At 42.3% G+C, this 24,800-nt stretch overlaps 1 protein-coding gene across 1 annotated transcript in view; it reads left to right on the top strand.

The window, feature by feature from the left end:
• The window catches only part of myo16 (myosin XVI), a 77,809-nt gene that overhangs the window by 35,543 nt on the left and 17,466 nt on the right, over positions 1 to 24,800 (top strand). Inside the window, exons 14-29 of the mRNA XM_023415898.2 lie at positions 918 to 1,023; positions 2,385 to 2,502; positions 3,956 to 4,103; positions 4,604 to 4,721; positions 6,633 to 6,750; positions 7,475 to 7,546; positions 8,248 to 8,389; positions 9,128 to 9,200; positions 11,875 to 12,027; positions 12,562 to 12,762; positions 13,600 to 13,675; positions 14,691 to 14,887; positions 15,927 to 16,007; positions 17,150 to 17,355; positions 23,774 to 23,876; positions 24,652 to 24,748. Of these exons, the coding sequence (XP_023271666.1) occupies positions 918 to 1,023; positions 2,385 to 2,502; positions 3,956 to 4,103; positions 4,604 to 4,721; positions 6,633 to 6,750; positions 7,475 to 7,546; positions 8,248 to 8,389; positions 9,128 to 9,200; positions 11,875 to 12,027; positions 12,562 to 12,762; positions 13,600 to 13,675; positions 14,691 to 14,887; positions 15,927 to 16,007; positions 17,150 to 17,355; positions 23,774 to 23,876; positions 24,652 to 24,748 (2,009 nt within the window). The remainder of the gene's footprint in view (positions 1 to 917; positions 1,024 to 2,384; positions 2,503 to 3,955; positions 4,104 to 4,603; positions 4,722 to 6,632; positions 6,751 to 7,474; positions 7,547 to 8,247; positions 8,390 to 9,127; positions 9,201 to 11,874; positions 12,028 to 12,561; positions 12,763 to 13,599; positions 13,676 to 14,690; positions 14,888 to 15,926; positions 16,008 to 17,149; positions 17,356 to 23,773; positions 23,877 to 24,651; positions 24,749 to 24,800) is intronic.

Below are 24,800 nucleotides of genomic sequence, written 5' to 3'. Positions count from 1 at the left end.
CCTACAAGTTTACAGGCAATCAGCTGCCATGATCCCCAGAGAACGGTGCTCTAACAAAATGCCCTTGAAATCTAATAAAAACTGGTAAATGAAAAGACATTGAAAAGGCCTTTAGACTTCACACTCAGCAGGGCCATTAGTAGGAAATATAGCAACACACATACTCACAGGCAAACAGTGCACCACAGCGCACTGCAGCCATTAGTAAGGGCTTCTGACCTTCTGAAGCCATCTGCTTAGTGTTACTACGTCAGTCTCAACTCTCTGCATGTCGGTGAGTGTCAGAGCATGTACTGTAGAGGTACCTTATGTCAGCTTCATTATCCACTCAGTGCCAAATTAAAAAACGGGACTCCAGTGTCAGATAAGTTGTAACAGTAACAGCGTGTGAAAAGCGGTGGTCAACAGTGCAGTCTTAGTGGTGTTAGACAGAGAAATAGATTGGAAATTTAATGGAAAGGGGTCCCTGGAGGGGTGATGTCAGGTGGGTGGAGACATGTCACTGAGGGGATGTGAAGGAAACACCCTGATGACTAAAGCATCACACCTATTTTTCTGTGTACAGAGCAGTGCAACACACAAAGTAACAAACAGATTTTATACTGTTAAGTTTTGCATTTTATACCTGATAACTAGCTTCCTTTAATGGTCTTTTAATTTCATTGCTTTTTAAAATTTAAATACACGTATCACCATAAAGCAAGTTTATTGTATAATTTTTGATACAATATTGTATATAATATTTTACCATATTATACAGCACAACTGAATTGTTCATAATTGAAAGCACATCATAGCAGCATAAAACACTGCAACACTAAGAAATGAAACAATAAGAAACGTGACAACATGTAAAACAATATTGACTTTACCTAAAATATAAATGACAAAGAATCTACATTTTTCTGTCTTTATAGCGGTGAAAGCGGTTCTGGCAAATCAGAGGCATGTAAGCATATATTGAGACACCTGACGGCCCGCTCCAGCCCCAAAGGCTTCGCACTGGATCCCAGAATGAAACATGTAAGTCTGCCTGTAAGATACTCCTCTATTTTACACTTCAAGCAGTCTTCAGATGGGTTGTCCTGGAGGCTTTTTTGTCTAAGGTAAATGTGATGTAACTGCTGTATCCTGGGCATGAGTCTTGATTCCTTTGTTGCTCTCATGTACTTGTTTCTTTGCTTTGACTTTGCAAAAAAGGCAAATTGCTAGAAAATAATCTTATTTGTGCTTTTTTTTTTTATTTCCATGCTCAACACAATGAGTCCTCAGTGAGAAACGCATGAATATTTTTGTGTTCTTCAAAGCGAGGCACTGACTGAATCTTACATCCTGTCTTATTGTGCTTATTTTTCCACCCCCCCCATGTCATCTCTGTAATAAAAAAATCCGATAGCACTCAGTGAAGTAGTGTTCGTAGGTGGTTGTGCAGACATCCTGCTGTTCCTTGTTGCTGTAGTGGGGGGAGAGAATAGATCTATGGATTACCACACCACAGTATGGAGCCATTGCTTGTAGTCTTTTCCTCTGTGCTCGATAGCTGTTCATTTGTCAGAGACACCATTTGAGCATTCAGACCCCGTGTTTGATTGCATCATTAAAATTTCTGCTACGCTGTCTCTATCTCTGTGATGCTCGTTCTTTAGGACGGAACCATTTGCAGCAGAGAAAATTGTTTGTGCATTATTCTTGGATGGGAGTTCATTCTTCTTCTCCTTTTCAGCCTATAGAAGGAGAATTGGGTAAAATAATAATAATAGTAGAGTACAGAAGATCAACAAGTACCCATCATTTTCCAGTTAATCAGGAGATGCTACAATCGAAAAAACATTCATTTTGAAGAGAAAAATACGTTGGCATATTTTAATGAAAGAAGAAAAATGTTTTAGCAGACTCGGGATATTCGTATCCCCCCTCCCTCTGTATATGAAAAACAGATAGAAAAGCAAAATCTGTCATATAGGTCAGCACTTATATCACTTCCTCTTCTTGTATTTGTTGGTGATGCTTAACACACGATTCACCTGCTCTGCAATCAGTCTGTCGGTTATCACCAAAGCAGTGTCTAGCCTGGAAGTGCAAGTGCTGTGTTCTGATGAAGTCATTGCCATGTCGTCGATATCTGGGTCAGCTCGCTCTCTGATCATCCTGGGACAGAGAAAATACTCAGTACCCAGATAATGGATGCATATTGACATCTAGTGGTAGAAAGTGGAATGGGAGTAGAACTCATTTAGTTTCAGATCTAGAGATACTACAGGTAAATTGTTTTCATTATTGGAAAAAAGGATGGAAACAGAACATATTTACACCGCAGTAAACATCACTGTAAAAGATATTGTAAAGCACTGTGAACTTTTCTCTTGGTTTGATATCATATACAGGTGTACTGTATTCTGGAGGCTTTTGGTCATGCAAAGACCCAAAGGAACAACAGTTCAAGCCGCTTTACCAAGCTGTTGACCATTCAGTACTGTCAAAAGAGGAGGACACTGCTCAGAGGTAAACTACAGTTCTGTCACTACAGCACCGGATGTGAATGTGATGTTACTTACTTTCAATTTCATGTACGGTGACTTCAGAAAGTATTCAGACTCCTTCACTTTCTGCACAATTGTGTTGTAGATATAATTTTCAGTGGGTAAAATTTCCCATCAATCCACGCTCAATATTCCACAATGAGTGGTGAAAGCATGTTTTTAGAAACTTGAAATTTCTCATTGACAAAAGTATTCAGACCCTTTGCTGGGCCGCTCCAAATTGAGATTTTATTATTTACAGTACTTACAACTTGACTGGAGTCCATCTGTGGCAAACCGAACTGATCAGACATAGTTCAGAAAGGGGGGCTTCTCAGCAGCAGCAATAAGGAGACTGGTCAGAATTGTAGAAAGGATGAATGCAGCCAAATACAGAAGCCCTCAAAAAAAAAAAAAAAAACTGCTCCAGAGTCCATGCTACCTGAAAGTCACTTTTCAGCATGACAGTGACCTGCAGCATTCAGCCAAGACAATGCTGGAGTGGCTTCAGGAGGAGTCTCTGACTGCCCTTGTCGAGTGACCCAGGCAAAGCTTAGACTTAAACCCCATAAAACATTTTAGGAGAAAGGTGGATATAGCAGTTCAGAAACTTCCCATCCAATCTGACGGAGCTTGAGAGGATCTGCCGGGGAGGATGGGATAAACTGCTTAAATCCAGGTGTGCAAAGCTTGTAGAGACTCACCCAAGAAGACTCGAAGCCGTAACTGCTGCCAAAGGGACTTCTACAAAGTACTGAATTAAGGGTTAGATAAATGAGAGATTTTAGTTTTTGATTTTCACCATTTTAAATTAAATGTACAACACAATAAAGTGTGTAAAAAGTGAATGGGTCCGAACAATTTATCAAGCCACTATAGGATCATTTTTATTCCACATGTAGAAAGTCATAAGTGTCAAAACATTCTACTTAATTCTTCAAAATGTCTATACTATAGTTGTGTTTTGCTATACCTCAAGTAAAATGTTTCTTTAGATCCCATTTATTTGTGATTAACTAAATGCATAGAATATTTCTTGCAAACATAACTGAGCAAATTGTCATGTTGTTGTTGTTTTCACAGTCTGGATCACTAAGTTTATAATAAAAGTACAGTAGACATAAACTACACAAGATTCACAGTATAACTAACACAGTACTATACAGATATAATTTTCTGTAAGATTGTGTGCAAAGTGGTGAAACACCAGCAGGGGGCAGTAAAAGCTCATCAGTCTGCTGCTGTGGCGTTTTCTATTTGTGTTCCATTTTTCCGACCATGCTGACCTCATTTTACCCCGGTTAATTTGATCAGAGAGCACTGGCTGTTGAACAGTGGACACAGATTTTGTGTTTGGGACCGATAACTATATTCAACACTGCTGAAATTATATTTACACACTCCTGTTGTTAAAGTATTCACATTTGGTGTTTAAGCCCGTGTGTACACATACATGCTGGAGAAGTCTCGTCTGGTCCACCTGCCTCCTCATCAACACAACTTCAGCATCTTCTATCTGATGGCTGAAGGCCTGTCGCCTGAGGAGAAGAGCGCACTTTACCTCAACAATGTCCTGGCTCATAGGTACGTGGCTGTCAGGTGCCATATGCAAATTACCAGTTCCAAAAATCACTGACGAGGAGGAGACTGTTAGTTATAGCTGGTGATCTGACCCACAAGAGCTCTTCAGTTTAATGATGCTTTAAGTGTTCAGACACGAAAAGGATCAGTTTTAGAGACCTTACTAATTATGTGAAGTACATGCTGCTAAAAAGCTGCAGAGGTCATAATATACGGTTCAGCCCAAACCCTATTAACATAATACATTCATATTTGATATCCACGGAGAGAATCTGTGCATGCATGCATACATGAATTTACATTGTATACCCCCTTATGTGGGTCTCTCCCGTTCAAAGACACGATTAACTACTGAGCACATGGGTACATGTTTAGAATGGAATCCCCTGACATTTTATACTCACTGTAGAACCAGACCTCAGCATATCCTCTATGCTTACTTTGCTTTTGTGATTGTCTAAAGTATTGGTCCATGTGTATTCAGTTTTCTGTCTTTACTTTAGGTATCTCAGTGGAAGATTTCCAGGGGAGAACCCTCCAGTAGCTACGGCCTCCGCCCAGAGCAGAGAACGCCTTGCAGCAGTCAAACAAGCCCTGCGAGCCCTGGGCTTCAACAAGCAGGTATTGATTGGCACTGCATACACTGCCTGTTTATTCAAAGGTTTTTGAGAACAGGGATTATTCAAAACATTGATATCACAGAGTTTGAAAAAGCCACTTATGATGTCATTGATGAGATTTAACCCCAAATTTTTGCTGGCACAAACTGACTCTATAAGTGTAACAGAGTCCACAGAAATAGGGCCTTCAAAGGGCGACAGCCGATCCGTCAACTTGTTCACATTCTAACCTTAAGAAGGACAAAACTAATGGTTAATTTATGAGCTTTTAAAACAATGTGGTAAGTCAAATATTTCAAATGTCATGACCAGAATAGTTGCATCCCAGTAATACCTAAGACACTGACCACTTCATAATGGATTGTTGGATGCTTAGAGCTGCAGAGGCCTCAGTGGAACAGTGTATCCTGCCAATTCAGGCACTATAAGCATTTGATGCTGAGAGCTGCAGTGGAACAGTGTATCCTGCCAATTCAGGCACTATAAGCATTTGATGCTGAGAGCTGCAGTGGAACAGTGTATCCTGCCAATTCAGGCGCTATAAGCATTTGAAATGAGACAGGCATCATTTGTTGAGACTTATTTGGCACAGATATGTGTGTTTATTGGGATTCCAGATCCTGAATTAGGACTCGGCATGTGTTTCAATTATCTATCTAAAGACCATATGAAATTTGTGACCAATGCTTACAGTGTGCAAGTAGTTGTGGTACAGTCCGTCCTGTACTCCACCAGCTGTGTTCCCAGGCCATTATCAGGTTCTATTCTTATATTCCCAGACAGCATCTGTCAGCAGTGAGTGACCACTATCTCACCTTTTAATCCAGCAGCAGTCAATACACGCAGGTAAACAAGGGACAGAGGAGCAGAGCGATAGATAGTGTTTTTTATCAGAGGGCACTAGTGTTCACTGGATAAGAGTGAGCGACCAAGGGACAGAAGAAGGAATGGGGGAGTAGGAGGGGAAGTGGTAGAACACCCATTGGTCTCTGTCTAAGCTCTCATCAGGGGACGACTCCCAGTCCAGACCCAAAGGTCAATCGTCATTAACGCTCCCGATCGCTCCTTTTCTCTCCCTCGTTCCCTTTCTTCTCCTCCCTAAGTGGGGGGGTTCTCTGTGTATACAGTGTCAGACAGAGACTAATGCTTGTGTTTATCTCCCAGATATCAGCTCCAATATCCTGCCTTGAGAGAGAGTGCACACGTAGACATATTCAGTCTCACACACACACACACACACACACACACATACACACACACACCCTTAAACTCAAACATCCCCCTCTCAGAGCAGTGGGTAATGGGGTATTCCATTAAGCGTCCTCTACTCAAGGGCAGAGAGGAAGGTAGAGTGGGAAGTGTGTGAATGGAAGGAGGAGGGTGTAGGTGTTATTAAAACAGCATTGGATTTTCTAAGTGCTATTCATGCTTCTTTTTTTTTTTCTTTTTTTTTTTGGCATTTTGTATTTTGCAGTACATAGAAGGAAAAGGCTGGTTATTCTATATTTCTGTTATTGTCAAAAAATCCCATGAAAATTCCAAACCAACCATGCTTATGTCGGGCTCTCAGTGCTGCCGACATCCCCTCACTGTCTGTTACCCTCAGCCCTAAGCAATTTGTTGCTACTGAGAACCTAAATGTTTGAAAATTAGTTGTTGTTATATAGAAACAAAGAGTTTCATTGTTGAAATATATATCAAATAAATTCCTAAACCAGTGTAGCCAATGTAGCTGTTAGCAAACGTTATTACACAGGAGTTAACTAGTGCATTTGCTGGGGACTATTTTGAGTTAGGGATTAATACAATCTCTTGCTCCCTCTTTTTCTTTTTTCAACTCTCTCTTTCTTTCTCTCTCTCTCTCTCTCTCTCTCTCTCTCTCTCTCTCTCTCTCTCTCTCTCTCTCTGTTAGGAGGTTGACTCAGTGTTTACGCTGCTGTCGGCTGTGCTCCATATTGGGGACCTACGTTTTACTGCGTTGACAGATGCCAATACGGCCTTCCCTTCTGACCTGCAGCTGCTGGAGAGAGGTCAGTGCCCCCGTCACAGCTAGGGCCACATTTCCACCCAGTGTGGAGGTGGTGAGGAGGAGGGGCGCATTACACTATCTCTTCTTGTTTACCTCGTAATCGTAGCCCCCCCCCCCGTCTCTCTCTCCCTTGGAGTTCGGCTGGGCAGCTTGCCAGCATTAGCTAAAGTCACCTGTTTGGTAAGCTGCATTTTCTGCCAAAACGTAACCTTGGTGAGGAAAGAGCGCTTTTATGCACACACTTTCCCACTGTTGGGGCAGTGTTTTCCCTCTGTCTGGTTCTTTCATTATGCAGCCGCTACATGTGCTCCGGTGATCCCTGACCTTTTTTGAGATGGTAAACAAATGACATCAGCGCCTGAACGGGAAAGAGCCAGCCGTTGTCAGGGAGATGTGATGTTATGGCTTGTGATATCAGCAAAGGGTTTCCGAGGTTGCTGTCACCCTCTCCTGCTCGTATATGGTCTCTGCTCAGAAATCCACTGATGACTAATTGCTCCCCAATCCACCGATCGATTAAGCGGGGATGAGCAATAGCAGAGCTCAGCTTGTTGTGCTGTCTGCGTGATATCATCGTCAGAGCTGTGCAGAACCTATTGAGTTCTGGGATATTATCAGCACTACCTCTCTGATGCTCAGTTAATGTTTAATGCTGTTTTTCATCCTGTCATCATGCCAGTGCCATTTACTCTGCCTCTTATCTTTTTTTGTCCTCCTCGCCACAGTTGCTGGAATGTTGCAGGTGTCCTCCGGTGACTTGAGCACAGCCCTCACCTCTGACATTCAGTTCTTCAAAGGTACCAACTCGCCAGCCTTCGCCATCAGGAAACACCTCAGCAGAAATAGAGAAAAAATATAGCTTTTAATAAGATGCAGCAACTTAAATTTCAACAAAACAGCAGGATGTCGCTTAGGTGTGTGTCTTGTGCCAATTATAGGGTGACTACTGACCACAATTTATAGGGAATAGGGAATTCCAAAGTGGCAAAAAAGGGGAGAAATCACATTAGGATTCTTCGTTATCTGTAAGATCGAATAGCCTCGGATGGTCAGCAGCAAGAACTAGAGTCTGACCTGAAGTTGAAGTTGAAGTTTTTGAGGCTGATACAGTTGCTGTATCAACAGGTAATATTCAAGAGTTTAAAAATAAGATATAGAAAGAGAGAGACACTTTGTAGTTGAAAAATAAACTGGTCAGTGGTCTCTCATGGACAAATGAACACTACAACATTTATGTCTAAATTAACCTCAAAAATATATATTTGGATATTTTGTACTGCAAGTTAGCTAACATAGATGCAAATAATAATGTTTGTGATCAGAAAAAGTCAGCCAGCACTATTGGCCATGCAAATGTATGGGTCTTTCTTTAGCAAGAATTAGTTCTAGTCGTAGAAGGACTTTGTTAAAATGGACCTCATAAATACTGTACTGTCACTGTGCTGTCATCCGAATTGTCAGGTGCCAGAAATTTGTTACCATGTTCTCTTTGTGTCAGGTGACATGATCACTCGGCGCCACACAGTAGAAATGTCAGAGCAGTACAGAGACCAGCTTGCCAAGGCCATCTATGGACGCCTCTTCAGCTATCTGGTCAACAGTGTCAACGACTACCTTCAGAGACAGGACGACAGCATTGGGTATAGTTGTGTGTGTGTGTGTGTGTGTGTGTGTGTGTGTGTGTGCTTGTGTGTGCGACCAATTTTCGGTGTGTCGTCCACACCTCTACGCTGTTGTTCAGTATTTTCCATTTCAGTATAGATGCCTATTCCTGCATGTCATGCAATATAAACTATTACAAACGCCCACTCCAAACCTTGTGTCAAGTTTCATTATCAGTTTTGTCAGCCCACAGGCCCTGACTGAGTTACTGCTTGTGTGTGATGACAGATATACTTCATTAGTGTTGTGTGTGATAATAGATATCAACGGCCTGAGCTTCCACAGAAATTTTTCTGGTGGTTTACAGTGAAAACACCCTAAGGCATGCATAAACAAACACACACACACACACACACACACACACACACACACACACACACACACACACACTCCCACTCCCACTCCCAGGTGGAGGCCATAGGATCCTTGGTGTTGTTGATGCTGGGAAGTCTTATCACACTCTGCTAGATAACCCAGGCTACATCTTCTGGAATGTGTTTGTGCTTTGCCTTGTTTACGCACGAACCACAGAATGTAATACATTTGTCAAATGGCACATCCCCTCCAGAAGTGTTATTGCACACACACACACACACACTGCAGACAAGCATGATAATTCAGAATGATCCAAAGCAAGCAGATAAGTTCTCACATTAATCCTGTTTTTTTTTTTGGTTTTTTGTTTGATTGCTTGTTTTTTAATTTATGTCTTCCAGTGATCCTGCCCTGGAAATTGGGATCTTGGACATATTTGGGTTTGAAGAATTTCAGAGAAATGGATTTGAGCAGGTGGGACAGTGCTTACTATTTTTAGATTTCAGCAACCCCCAGCCCCCAAAACAACCCATCAATGTTGTGTTCCTGTTCTCTTCAAGCCTAGTGATAAGTTCTTCTAATTAACCCAAGTGCGTTTATGACATTCCCAGAATAATGTCATTGGTTTGGAAGGCCATCCTGAGCTATAAAAATCTCCCAGAATAGAATGTGATATTGTAATTTCAAACAGATCTTAATCAAATTGTTAAAATATTTTGGGCTGTTATCTATTTTAGCCTGAACATTTTAGTCTGTAATTGTAATGAATGAGGTGAGGTCTGTGGCAGACTGTGGCGTGATTTTCAGCTGTCCTCAGATGAACTGACGGCTGATACAATGGCTGCCTGTGTGCGAGATGTTAGACGTAATACGCAGCTTCAAACCAGTGTGTGTTTGTGTCTGTGTCTGTGTTTTGTGTTGGGAATTTAATTTTGACAATATTCAACAATTTTCTGCGATTGTACTAGTTGATGCAGTTTTTTCCTTTTCTATACCATCATACAACAGCTACATGCGACTGTACTAAATTAGTGTATTAAGAAAGGAGACGCAGTGGCATTTTTTATAATGTACAGGAATACATTTTTGGAATTTGGGAGTTGAACTTGATGAAGAATATGAATTTAAATTTAAATTGTTTTAATAATCTTTATTTATTTAATTATTTTTTTGTCCGATGTGTTTTTCCCTACTGAGAGCATGTTTCTGTACCTGTTTGTATATTTGAACATACTGTGTGCACACATGGAACAGCATGTCAACACTGCTTGTTTTCAGTTCGTCAGTGTGTGTGATTAGATTGCATAGTGTAGAGACTACAACATGTGCAGCTCTACACAGCTCACATGTTATGGGCTGTAAATCTGCTATGTGCTCATCAAGTATGCACTGTTATTAGACTCCTCTATTGTAAGACCAACAGGGATCAGGAAGACAAGTCCATATGTCACTGCATGTGTATGTGAGGGGTCTCTTCGGGTGTAATTCACAGTGCTCAAGAGGCTAAGTGCTTATTCCTGCTACTCATAGTTTACGCTCCCTTCCTTTGGAGCCACCAGCCATCCCCCAGCTTTTATTTAGGCCACTGTTTGTCTTTGCTTTTGTGCATGTGCGTGTGACTATGATGTTCGTGTGTGTGAGGCACTAAGATGTCAGTGGCCTTACTCTACCTCTGGATGTTCTCTAATCCAAGAGCAAAGTGAGGGATTGCATAACCTTATCTCTTCAGGTCACAGAGAGTGCGAGCACCATAAGGGAAGAGAGAGGAACAAAATGAGCAAGAAAGGAGAAACTATCTCTGGCAGGTGGCAGCGATGCTGCCTCTTTGCCTCATACATCCTCTCCATTGTTGCTGCTGAGCTGCCTATTAATATCAGCCTGGTCAAAACACACAAATCACCCACCACCCACAGAGAGGAGAGGGGTAGGAGCAAGCTCTGGATAAACAAACACGATGATCACTTACAGTAGATGTGGCACATCAGTGACAAACAAGTCCTGACATGTTTGTACACACATGTATCCGCACACGTGCAGACACATAGGTAGACAGGCATGCTCCACATGCGCAGCATGATCAGGGACATTAGTGCTTGTTAATTAGAGCTGTGCTAGTCAGGGGTATGTTGTACCTGCTCAGCACTTTGCTAATGAGCTAACTCAATCAACCACCTGCTGGGACTGAGCCTTTAATAGACTAGACTACGCTGAAAACAAAGCGCAGACTAACATCGATGAAAGAGAAACAGGACTATAGTCTGTCTGCAGCAGAGAATTACACATCTAAATCAGCACTTCTCAATCCAGCAGGCTGTTAGACAGCATGTAGGTCATAGCACAGCTCGGAAGCGCAACTCAGCCATGTTTATTTATGATTTTCACATGTCCATCAAATAAGCATTCAGTCTTTGCAGTGAGTGGGTAAATCATGTAAACATTACCCCGAAGCTAAGGGCTGCAGGGCACTGAATACAACATGAGTATTTTCATTTTGACTTTATTTTTCAGCTGCTTATTATCACCTAAACGTCTAGAGTCATGTTTTTATCCCTTGGCTTGTACGTCTTTCTTGGTCTAGCAACTTTTCTCCTGTTAGATGCAAAAGATATTAGAGTTCAAAGGATAGACGCATGAGATCCTGGGTTGAAAAGAGGAACACCAAACTGAAGTACAACTGAAGTACGCACGCACACTAGACAAAACCCATTTGATTGACTCCTCCCTGTGCTGTGATTGGTTGACTGCTGGGTTAGGAAGAGTTCATGTGTCTCAGCAGGAACACTTGCTCCCTATTATTGTGGGGGTAGCAGAAAGGCCATGCAGGGGGACGCCCATTGCTGTGTGCATCATGCAGGACGTGCCCCTGTAAGCAGTTCTCATAATTTCAGGGTCAGGTGTGTTGTATGAGTTGTCAGTCAATTAATTTATGCCCCATTGACTTCCCTGTTGGTGCCACAGCAGTTTATGTTTGAGATTGTATTCATGCATTTGTTTGCTCTAAAAACAAACATTCAGCAGCGTGTCTCTGAGGAACTTCACCATGTGCATTGAAGTGTGTGTTTACAGGTTGGTGTGTGTGTGTGTATGTGTGTGTGGGGGTGTGTGGGTGTTTGTGTGTGTGTGTACATGTGTGATTGGTGCATTCCAGCTGTGTGTGAACATGACCAATGAGCGGCTGAGGCAGTACGTCTCTGAGGTGCTATTCAAGCAGGAGCAGGCTGAGTGTCTGCAGGAGGGCATTGCCATGGAGACCGCACACTCCCCCTGCACCCAGTCTGCCGTTCTGGATTTCTTTCTTCAGGTACTGTTTCTGGTTAGGACTGGTCCAGTCCAGTGTCATGTTCTAATTGCAAGCCTACCCAGAGCTTTGACAAAAGATTAACAATCACACGGCTAAATTAAAGTTACGGACAGTTTCATCACTTAAGAAAGTTGCTTTTTGTGTTAGGCTTTCTTCTTTTTTGTCTCTTTTTCAGTTAGAAATGGTTTAAGCAAATTGCTCTTTCTCTTTTTTTCCTAATTAAGATTTCATTTGAAATTGGGACAGCAAAAATGTGACATGCTGTGTAAGAAATCAAACTGGCATACAACTTGTCTAGAGGTTAAGATGCGTACACCATAATTGCAAAAATGTACCTGGTTTGATTGCGGCTACTAATATATTATCACTAATGGCTGAAATGCCTGAAAGAATTTTAAAACAAAATATAACTGAAGCTATTTGATATCAGAGGGTCAACTCTGCCCAAGGGGGATCGATAAAAGTGCTACTAGGACATGCTCTGAGCATGACTGACATAAATAACATATGAGTATTTGTTTGTTCCTCCTCCAGAAGCCTCAGGGACTGCTGTGTGTGTTAGATGAGGAGAGCCAGAGCCTGCGGCCAGCAGAGCAGACCCTGTACAAGAGGTTGTCAGCCCAGCTGGACTCCAGTTCGACTCACGGCCTCTCTCTCACCACTAAGGATGGCAATGGAAACCCCCCACCTAAAGACCAGGGCCCAGCCTTCACTGTCAACCACTACGCTGGACAGGTGTGCCCGTGTTACATTTATATATGTATGTAGAAGTGGTAAGGCTGGTAGCACTTGAGTCGTACTTCTGAATGATAAACAGAGAAATCCTATATTATGACTGTATTCATCTATTTTACATATTCTCTGTGAAGGTTTGCTAAAACAGAAAAGCTGTCAGAAAGGCTTTTTTCACACCTCTTACAGCAGATAACATAGGTAGATTTGAATACCATATTTATGCCTTACCTTATCTCAATCCTTCTGTAGGACGTTTAAGTGTAGGGAGTGGCTTTAGCAAACACTTACTGTATGTAATACACAGCTGCATCTGAAACATCCCCAATGTGGGATTTTCTGTTGTTACTTTACTCATGCTCATGCACTTCACTCGTGCACTCACATTTAGTACAGTTTTGTTGTGCATCGTGTTTACTGGAGATAAAGCATTTATCTATCTGAATTAGAGTAAGCACTTCTGCTTATTTACATTGCTTTAGTCTACTTTCTCTGTTTTAGAGCGCAAATGCTCCAAAAACACGAGCACCTGATTGGTTGTTTGTTTGTGATTCGTACTCTGCCTTACGAAGGCCACATTCATCATGACAGTGAGAACTAAAAAGGGATTCTGTGTTGCGTCTGTGAAATTTAGAAAAAACGCTGTTGTGTCAGGTCAACACCCTCCTGCTAGAAGATATATAGAGATTTTCCACATCTTGTAGTGAAAGGCGCTCAGATTGGTGCTTTTACAAAGATGTAGGTAAATATAAATTTCCAATTGATGACTATTTTATGTTGCGTAGAAGGGTAAATGTAGAATTTAAGTGAATGTCCATAAATAATTTGTTTTTCCACCAGATTTCATATGACCTCACGGGATCACTCACAAGAAACAAAGACTTTCTTCCTCAGAATGTCTTGTTTACGATGAAATGTAAGTACCCAATCAATAACACACATATAAGCACATTGTGGCATCAGTGCACACTCGATCACAAAGATGCACTCTTGTCTAAGCTAACAACGCACAAAACCACTCTTTGTCTAAGTGTGGACGTGTTTGTGTGTGTGCACGTTTCATCCCATATGCGGCAGACAGCACCGTCTGTGTGTATATTGTCTATAGAAGGTGCCAGATGTGGGGTGTTGTGGTTAGCGTGACACAGGCAGTCGTTGTGTGACTGCCAGACTAGCCTTGCGTCCAGCAGCCTAATTGCTACAATTTCCATGATGAGGCTAATCTTCTCAAAGCTAGCCCTTCACTCACACTTGGCTGTTATCCCTCCGTCTGACTGAGATGCCTCGCTGCCTTTCATCCGCACACATTGACACACATACAGTGTGGTTTTCTTCTTTGAGTTTAAACCTTAAAGCTAATAGGAGGCCAAAGGCATCTATGTATGTCAATATTCAGGTGGTGGCGATGATTGCTTTAAACGAACAGACAATTATTTAGAGCTGTGTGTAATTAAGTCCTTAAATGAGTCCGACTTATGTTTGTTTTTCTTTGCTTAGTACGCCTACCTGTCATCCTTTCCTCCTCTCTCCCTCTCTCTCTCATTCTATCTCTCTCTCTCTCTTTCTCAGCCTTTCAGAAAGAAGTCACACGCCCACGTTCACACACATGTTGTTTGGCTTTTCTGAATGAGCTCATTGTTGTTGTGGAACGCTCCACGTGTTGTCGAGTGGCATAGTCCACCCCCTCTTGTTGCCTGACTGATTGTTTACATGGAACCTAACTTTATGCGCCCTCCCCACCCTCACTCCTCTGATCCTTCTTCCCCTCCTTGTTTACATCCTTCTCACTGTTCTTCCCTCCTTTCTTACTTTATATCTCTTCATCCCACCTCTTCTTATTCTCCTCCACCCACTTATTTCCACCAATGCCGTTGCTTGTTTTCACTCTTGTTTTCCTCCCTCTCTCTACGTTTGTGCTTTGTGCCCGGCAGCTAGTGAGAGTGTGTTGCTGCAGCAGCTCTTCCAGTCCAAGCTGACTCAGACTGGTTCTCTGGTGCCAGCAGCTCACGGCCGCATAGGGCTGAGGGGGCCTAAAGCTGCCTTGTTGCTCCACAGGATGCCATCAGCCTCTCTTTTCACTGCCAGCTCTGTCCCCCAACAGTCTCGGCGGTACCATGACCTTACCAAGGTACAGTACACTGTTCACAGTGTAGTGAGTGCAGTGTTTTATTGTTCTGTACCTGTAGTTACATCCGACTGCAACCTAAACTTGAGGCTCAAGACTTAAATTTTCTGTCCATTAAATATATTTTTATCATTTTTCCAGTAGATTTGTATCGCATATCTCTCGATATTCTCAAAAGAATATTGATCCCACTACTCTGAAACTAGATAAATTAAATATAGGAATTGATCACCTCAAGGAGCACAGACAGTCATGTGACACAATCAGTCAGAGGCGTTTTGTTCCAACTGGCAACTGACTGCTGTGCTGATCAATGGGAAAAACAGGGATAGTATTTTTGGAAAAAACAACAGTCTAATTTAAGATACTTCCCATCGCTGTGCTATATATAAACCTCTGAGAATTGGATTTGTTTGTACGGCCCTGTGAAGAGCTAGAAAATCCACGAGCATATAACACATGCGCACAGTCGGGATAAGACTGTGATTATACACTTTTCTCATGACATACTAATAGAAAAACTCCGAATCACACACCTGGTAACAATATTCTTTACCTTTCTTTTCTAAACTGTCCCAGCAACCTTATAAAGTAACATTAGGCAATATTGCAATGCTGCACTTTGTGTAAGACTGTAAATAAGACGGTATAAGTCAAGCCAGTTTTATTTTTATAGTCAAATATCACAATTTTGCCTCGGGTGGCTTTACGATCTGTGCAGCATGCAGCACCCTCTGTCCTTACACCCTCGAATGAGATAGGGAAAACTCCTGGAAGAGGGATCCCTCCTCAGACAGGACAGACATGCAATAGATGGTTGTGTGTACAGAGACAGTACATTTACAGTATGGACAGTCAGGATCTAAAGAATGGTTGAAAAATGGTTCAGTGGAATTGTTTAGTTTGATTGCAAAAATCCTATACAGCATCTTGTCAAAACCACACAGCCCAATTTGATGATAAGTGATGATTCTGTTGTATATACAGTGTTCCAGATTCTTCAGCTGTCTAATATTTTTCTCCCTATCATCTCCCTTGTCAGATCTTGAAGAAGAAAGGCTCGAACTCCTTCCTCCAACGACTAGAGCGGTGTGGGCCCATCACAGTGGCTGTCCAGCTGAGGGTAAGAATGATTCCAGTCTGCATGGGCTTTTCTTTCATACTAGTTAAAAATTGCTACAACTTAACAATTAAACCATTCAACAACCTGTATGGAAAACCAACTTTTCTTTTCTTTCTTTTTGTTACCTGATTAATTACTGGTAAGAGCAACAGATTCCAGTAGTGTTTGTTTTTGTCTAAGCATCTGCTTAGTGGTACTGTTAGGGAAGGTCAATAGAAAAATGTGTTATTATGACAGTTATGATGTTATGATGACAATCAGACAAAACCAGTTGGTTTATTTTGACCTTTGTCTTTATTTTTACTGAATATCCACTAAGTACCTGCTGGTGCCGTAGGGAGACTGAAATGTGCTCACAGAAGTACCTTGGGTCTGAATGAAGCCAGTGTGTTGCACAATCAGAGTTGTGGGCTTGTGGTCGATGAGTCCCTCAGGGAATGGCAGAGAAGGAGAGAGTGGGCTGAAAAATGATGCTGTACCAAGCCAAACGTGAAGCCCTCCACATGAATGAATGAACAATGAACAACAACCAGTGTGCCATGCACACGCATTCATGTGTGTGCATACGCACATTTGGAGGGAGTGGGAATGCTGGTGGTGACGTTCAAAGATGAGGGCTGAGGTGTTTAGCGTTGTACCTAAGGGTATGCAGAGCATATACTGACGTCAGTTTCAGGCGTGGCAAAAACAAAGATTTAAGTGTTTACTTGTATGTGGATGTGTGCGTATATGTGTGTGTCTGTGTGACCTTGGATGCAGCATCTGTGATTTCAGAGCTTGAAGGAAAGCTTCCTTACGCTCACACACCAATAGAAGAGCAAAGAGCTCTTTGTGTTTTTTTTTTTTTCCTCCAGAGAAGAAACACTCCCCCAAATATCAGACCACTTTGTTACAAACAGTGTGATCTCAGTCCAGTCACTGTGGCTCACACTTCAAGTTACGACATTAAAGAAAAAAAAAAGTCAGATAGCTTCCCTTTCCTTCTATAGTACTTATTGAACAAGAACAGTCCCAGTGTTCTTCCAACCCAAACACTAAAATTAGAACATGTTATTCATTCTCTTGATAATATCTGTTATTGTGATTGTAAAATTATTAGTGAATGTCTCCAGCTGTACCTCCTCTCCTTTTCCTTTTTTCAGAACTCGCTGTCAGAGATGATCAGTAAACTGAAGGCTTGCACTCCTCACTTCGTGGAGTGTGTGCGCCCCAACTCCAGTGGTCAGCCAGACAGTTTTGACAGCTTCCATGTGTCTACCCAGCTGCAGTACATTGGGGTGCTTGAGATGGTGCGCATGATCCGTTATGGATACCCTGTCCGCCTGTCCTTCCCAGGCTTCCTCAGCAGGTCAGTGCCAGATATTGTTGTATAGTTAAAGAGTGCTGCATCTGTCATAAGTCGTTTTCTGAAGTTCTCTCGCTGTATGCTGATTCATTCACCTCACATCCTCTGCTCTTCTCTCTCAGCTTCTTTAATGCCTTACAGATGTCAGGTTGCTCTGCATCCTCTCTTTGTTGGTCTCACTGATCTCAGTTGTTCAGATACATTACACTCCCTGCAGGTCACTGTGATCTCTGTCAGGTTAGATCAGGCCAAAGATTGCTGAAAGCTTGACAGCTCTGCATCTGCAAATGAATGCAAGGGCATATAATATCCATGATAACACACTCACATGCAGGCTGACACATTAGCATGGGCAAGTCACTGCAACCTGCAATGTTAGAAGTACACTTTAACCTTGAATGGTGTTTTCAGCGTATTAGAGTCCATTGCAGCTGATGAATGTCACTATCACATTTCCCATGTCAGCCCGACACACATTAACCATTCAGTTGTCTGTAAGGTCACTGTGTTCCATACTAAAATGTTAGTCATTATAACCACTGTCACTTCTTTTCTTAACTCTTACTCTTACTTGTGTTCCTGGCTGGTTTTCCCCATCTTCTTACGCTACCTCACTAGCTTTTTTTTTCCCCTATCACTTGTGTTTTTTTGGGTTTTTTTTCCTTTTTTTGTTGAGAGAATGTTATGTTTCTGTCACACCACCGCTCCTCCATTTCTGTCTCACTTTCTGTCCCTCACAGTTTGTCTCACACTTTGTCCCCCAGTTCTTCTGATTCTGAGAAGCAGTGGAATACTGAGAGGATTTAGCTCTAAGTCTCTCTCTCTCTCTCTCTCTCTCTCTCTCTCTCTCTCTCTCTCTCTCTCTCTCTCTCTCTCTCACCCATCCTCAGTCTGTATCTCAGCCTCTTTCTCTCTCTCTCTTTTTGAGGATAAAGGGATTAACACAAACATTCCTGCCAGATAATAAGAGAGGACAAAGCTGGTCACATGACCCCCCCTCCCTCCCCAAAAGTTTCCACTACTCTGCTGTAAACATCACCACATCACACACACAGACATACACACACACACACACACACACACACACACACACACACATCACACACACACACACACACACACAGGTCCAGTGACCAAACATCTCTCTTTATTAAGGGAAAATACGCTGAATCAAGATCCCATTTATTATTATTACTAATGCTGCATACAGTTGCCTTAAGCAACTGGGCTTGTCTTAATTGTCAGTCAAATTAAATTAGAGGCAAAGAAGCGTTTTAATGCTAAAGAAAAACAAAAGCTATGGCTCACATTCCTATTTGGTAAACATAAGGATTTCTGGTCAGATTTCTGGTCCCACATTAATTTTGTAGTAGACAGGCGAGTAAAACTCAACCAGCAAAGAGATTCATAACAAAGAAAAGAGAGAGCCGCTAACTAGCATACTGTATACCACATTGTACAGATGGTTGAAGTGTGTAGAATTTATTGTTGGTACAATCTGCACATACAATTTATTTTTTGCTCAAACATACACAAAGTGAAAGAGACTCATATAATAGGTTTTCACGAGGGAAAACCAGAGCAGGGAATTGAATCTGGAGAATGGGCCCATGTCAAATGGTGAAGTGAATCCAATATAGATTGTAGAGCCAACACTCTCATTGTTCAAGCTATAATTGAAAGATTCCTGCTGAGGGGTTTGTGAATGCTGTTTGTTAAGGCACATGTGTGTGTGTGTGTCTGAGCATGTGTATGTGTGAGTACGTGAGTCTGTGAGCGACTGTCATATATTTTTTTTTAGGAAGCCATGTGTTGTAAGATAATCTCTGTGTTAGCGATGGCTGTGGCCAGCAGATAACTGAGCATCACAAGGGGCCAGCTGGTTGCCAAAAAAGGGAAACTTAACCGTTGCTGAGCAGGGGCATAAACCAGAGCATGCGAGGTGAATAATGTGTGTTTGTTTTCATGGAACTGCTCAGACACACAGTAGGTGAAGGTGATTTTGATTGTAATATCAGTCTTATCTGAGATTTCAGTCTGGTTTCCAGGACTTGTGTTGTACATTTCCATAGTTATGTAAAAGCTGTTTGTCTACACCATGAATGTATGGAGCTTACTGTCAGTGGAAGAGCATGTTGACTGGACAGCTCCAAAATCCACAACTTGTATATCCACATCAATGATAAGTGGTTGAGAAGGTTTTGTATGAATTTAAACCCAAGCAAACGTGAAGCGTCGCATCTGGTTCTTAAAGGCTGTTTTTGACATGACAGACATGTAACCAAGGTGCCTGACTGGAATGAAACTGTGGGGGTTGCACATTTTTGGTACGTACCATAACCATTCGTCTATCAGGACACCCCGCAAAGAAAATTTTTCATTCACCAAGGCATGAAATATTGTTGCAGCATTAATCAATCTGATCTTATCTCCATCCTCATAGTGCAGAGGTTGATTTTAATTTTTTTTTAAAAATGGTACAACTCCAAAGAAGCCAACAGTTCAGTGCTATCATACAAAGGAAAATATTCAGTGTATGGGCGAAGATAACCATCATTTTTACATACAAAGAAAAACCTGCTCCAGCTGGTAAAGTGGGTGGATGCATAAACCCCACAACGAGTCCCTCTTTGATGTATTCCTCCTTGCCAGCTGTGTCTGGAGTGGAGAGGGAGCAGAGATGATAGAGAGGTGGACAAACAGGAAGTGTGATGGTTGGGTGATCACTCACTTATTTCGAAAAAATTTTCTGCAGGTTGGAACTAGAAGGACCTAAATCCCCCTCTTGCTTGCATTGGTGATCTGGTGGTTGACTGACAGGGCATATATGAAAACTGGCAGACAAGATTTGGGACTCAGTAAACACAGTACAGCAATATGGACAGATGATAGTGATGCTCAATGAAAACGACCCAGCATCAGGATCAGCACTGTGGATCGCGGTGAGGGAGAGAGTGTTTAAGGCTTCTATTGTCGGGTTCCCAGTTGTGTCATTTTGTGGCACTTAACATGAACAAAAGAAAAGGAAAATGTACTGAGAAAGAGAGATATTCTTGATTAACAAGCAGCCAGCTTATGTTTTTCACATTTGCTAACCATCAACAGCTAGCTTAGCCTCTGTGACTGCACACAGCATGCAAGAAGCCCCATTCTCACACTAAACACGCAAGGTTTAAACTGTGAGCAGAACCTGACACAACATGTGCATAAGACCACTTCTGAGTTAATGGAAGTATTCCTTCCAGTCCCTGCATATAACTAACATGACTCAAACCAGCCTGTTGACTGAATGGGATGAAACTGAACTCAACACTCCCGTCCCTACTTCCTCCTAAGATGGCAAACAGCTGAATCCTTAAAATCTTGAAGTAACACAGTGTTCCTGGGACTAGCAACTGTAATTTAATCACAGAATTTCAAATTGTAATGCTTCTTATTGCAGAAAAAGTAATCAAATTACTGTCATGCTTTAATGTGTAATGCGTTAACTGCCCAGCACTGGTTTGTGTGCACTGTGTATGTGTGTTTGTTGCGTTTCGTCTTCCTACAAATGGACCTTTTGTGCGTGCCTTTGTCTGACACGTGTCCCTGTTCTGCTGTTTATACATTAAGGCCATGCTTCATTTAAGTGGCTGCCACTCACAAAGACACCAGTCAGCCCAGCCCAACTGCCATTCATATCTTCCTCTCTCTCCTCCACTGGTTTCAGCACAGACAGGGCCAATGAATGAACACAGCCTGGCCTGGGAGAGGAAGGAGCTGCTGCAGAGCGGGGGCGGACTACACTGCTGTCCTCACAGAGCTCCTTCTCCTTTGATTTCTCATTCTTTCCTCACATGCTCTCTCCACTGAACCGCCATTTCCTTTTTTCTCTCATCTTCCTCCCTATTCTTTCTTCCTTATACCAACATGTTCAGTTTTGTTCTTCCTTTCAGCGTTTAAGTCCTTGTCTTTGTCTTTCTTTTTCCTGTTCCTGTTTCTCTCATGCACACACACAGAATCTCAATATTGTTCTGTTTCTTATCCCTCTTTCTCTGTCCATTTGTCACTCTTTCAAAACAGGCCCTGGCCCTTGACTAACAAAAAATGACAGGCCAATAAATCAGCCATTAATCTTGAGGTTGCTGTATTCTGGTGAACACAAACACACAGTGTGTACACAAAAAAATACACACTTGCACACTGGAACCATGCAGGCCACTTCACTAAGTCATAGTGGCCGCCTGAAGCGAATTACATTAGTGTCCTGGTAACCACAGTGATTTATGAGGAAATCTATTTTACTGTTGCTTTTATTTGTCTTTTATGATACACTATGTGTTTTGTGGCAGGGGTTTATTTTCTACCAATGTGTAAGGTCAAATACTACCACTTGAACCTTGTTCCTGTTAATCCCAGCCCTCCATGTGTGTTTCTTTGCTCCGTTCTACGTATACATTGTTAGAAAGTGGATGAGAAAGCTGGATCTGTTTTCATGGAAAATGTCACAAATGCAACTCGCAAGCATATAGGTCATATTTCCTATATGGCTCTTTCCTAGTGTGTCCTCATCATCACCTTCCTCTGATGGATAAACACACACGTTTGTAGGCTGTAAAGTTGCCTACAGAATAATATCCATCATTTCTGTCTGACCCCTGGGGTGAATATCCAATAGTCTTTCATGATGTGGCAACTAAAAGTTTGTCAGATTAAGAGCAGCTTCACCGAGGAAGTGAATGGTTTAAATTCCATTTGCCTTCCACCGCACGTTTACCGCCTTAGTGACGCTTGATAACAGTGGTCACTGATGGCCCTTTGGTCGCAGAGAACTCCGTTAGCGCCCCCGTAGACCTCTATTTAAACTCTTATCAAAGGGGTTATTTCACTTCTTTGACTCCACATGAAGCCCCCTTGGGTCTTGTAAAAGCAGCGGCCATCGATGGTTTTCATATCCTCATAGGGGAGGTCATGGGTTTACAGAGTTCCTTTGTGTTTTATGGGCCCAGCGGGACAGCGTGTGTTGTCTGCAGGACTGGTATTACCATACAGAGAGAGGGTGAGCGAGAGTTCAGACGGACCCCACTCCTGCAAATCAAACACATCCCACATTCACGTGCACCCTCATACTCACTGTTGACAGTACAGGTGGTTTATGCTTCCAGCCATCTGCTTGTTAAATTTGTCTCATCAAATGTGTGACATCATCAGACGGCTCTGCCTCTCATTCATAACAGAAGAGACAGAGCACTGACTGACAAAATGGACTGAGCAAACCAATAAGACATTTGGGGGATTTGTGTATTTGGTTGGTTGGCAGTCCTTTTTTTACTCTTGTCTACTGTATTTAACCAGTTACATGTTCTTGTGCATATAAGATAACAACTAGATGTAAAATCTGTTATTGCTTATGCCTGTTATTACAGTTCAATATCATGAAAGCAGCAGGACTCGGAACCTAACCCAAGCCTGTGACTCCACCTTCTTTCTTAGTTTAAATGAATCATTTTAAATTAATTAATATCATACAAGTATAAATTATTAGTGACATGTTCATCCGGTTCAGCTCTATAGACAGTGAGGAAGAGATTTGTCAGCCAGTTGTCCGTCATAGGGATAATGATCTAGTCAAAGTTGATCTACACTGAACCAGTGTAGATAGAATTTTTATAACACAAACACATCAGAATCACCACCCCCAGTGTGGCAGTGTGGATTAGTGCAAATAGAAGATTGCATCACGGCCACTGTGCCACTTGCGACTAGTTATGCAATTTTTTAACCCAATTTTACCACCTTTAAATTAGAAAACAAGAGGTTTAATCTTGATTCTTTTTCTTTTACTGTTTTATAAAAACAGTTGACTATGTTCACTTGTTCTTCATTACAATTATGGTCACACTTAAAAACTGTGTGGCTGCTGAGTCTTTGTGAAGCATGAGGAGAGGGGCTCATTAGGGTCCTTTGGGAGTAACTGCTTATGAAAGAGAGAACGTTTTCTTTTTATTCCAGGCACAAGTTCTTATCTGTTCCAGGCATTCAAATCTTCAGGTTTATCTTCATAAGCCAGCCTCTATCACTCTGACAGCACTCATCCACTCAGAGTTCACACAGTGTAAAAAAACATCTATAGTTAGATATTTTCTGTCTGTGATTTCTGCATCAACATAGCTCCCTTTCCCTTTCACCCCCACCATCCCAGGCACAAACAAACCACTGTCTCCATCCAGCTGACCATTCATAGCAACGGTTGCCCCAGGCAACACCAATAGGAACAGATGCTGTTTGGCTGGTCTGCCGTATGACCCCACTGACCTTTGAACCCATTGTTTCTGAAAAGCGGCGGTGTCACTTTGTCTGGTCTAAATTTTTAAATTCTGCACTTTGAGTTACTTTTGTCTCTGCAGCTCTAACGGTCTCTGTTTGTCTTTGTGTGTCTCAGATATAAAGACCTCGTGGTCCCAACTTTGGGGGACAAGAAGAAATTGTCACCAGAGGAGAAATGTCGCTCAGTTCTGCAGCAGTCTAAACTCCAGGGATGGCAGGTCTGTGTGTGTGTGTGTGTGTGTGTGTGTGTGTGTGTGTGTGTGTGTGTGTGTGTGTGTGTGTCTGTGTCTGTGTTTTTTTTTGGCCTCCATCAATAACAAAAGATTTGCCAAATTACTTAATCCCTGACCCTGTATTTGAAAGATCCCATGGAATCTTTGACAACTCGTTCCAGCTGTCCCACCTCATCATAATTCCTCTCACACACACACACACACACACACACACACACACAGAGCAGCATGGATTCCTCCGCCCCCTTCTCTGTCCTGTCTGCCAGACTGCTGTTGTGTCTGAGTGTGTGACCCTACAGGTCACATCAGCTCCTGCCTCACACATGCATACACACTCCTCAACAATGCCCCACAGACACCTTTTCATGCGGCCCTGCTTTACACACAGACCCACACACTACTCCCAACAAGTAGCGTGTGTTGGATTGAATAGTGTCTGTCTGTGGAAGTATGTCACCCCCACAGTTCTGTGCACCTGGTGTAGAGTGACCTTTGTCGACCCCCAAATGCCCTTTGAGTTCAGGAAGTGAATGCAGTGTCAACATGCAAACCTACACCCTGCCCACACTCCACACCCACCTATTATCATACATCGCTGCTACATCACTGCGCTCTCAACTAGCAAGGCACACTCAGAAAAGAGCCTCACAGCGTCTGCTGGCTACTCCTAGAAACTGATGATGAAGCCAGTGTAGTGTGTAACAATACTTGTTACGCATGTATGTGTGATCAGATCATTTTTGTTCCGTTGTATGTGTAGATGGGCAGCAGTAAAGTATTTCTGAGATACTGGCAGGCAGACCAGCTCAACGACCGCTGCTACCAGCTTCATAAGAAGATCATCACCTGCCAGAGAGGTAATTATCCCAAATAACAAACCAACAACCGAGATGTTCTTTCAGATGTTCC

This window comes from Seriola lalandi, unplaced genomic scaffold (genome assembly GCF_002814215.2).
Source record: "Seriola lalandi dorsalis isolate HSWRI2012SDOR001 ecotype SW California unplaced genomic scaffold, Sedor1 jcf7180002054559, whole genome shotgun sequence".
NCBI classification, from domain to species: domain Eukaryota; kingdom Metazoa; phylum Chordata; class Actinopteri; order Carangiformes; family Carangidae; genus Seriola; species Seriola lalandi.
Note: the sequence above shows the minus strand (reverse complement) of the source record. Positions and strands in the feature narration are given on the sequence as shown.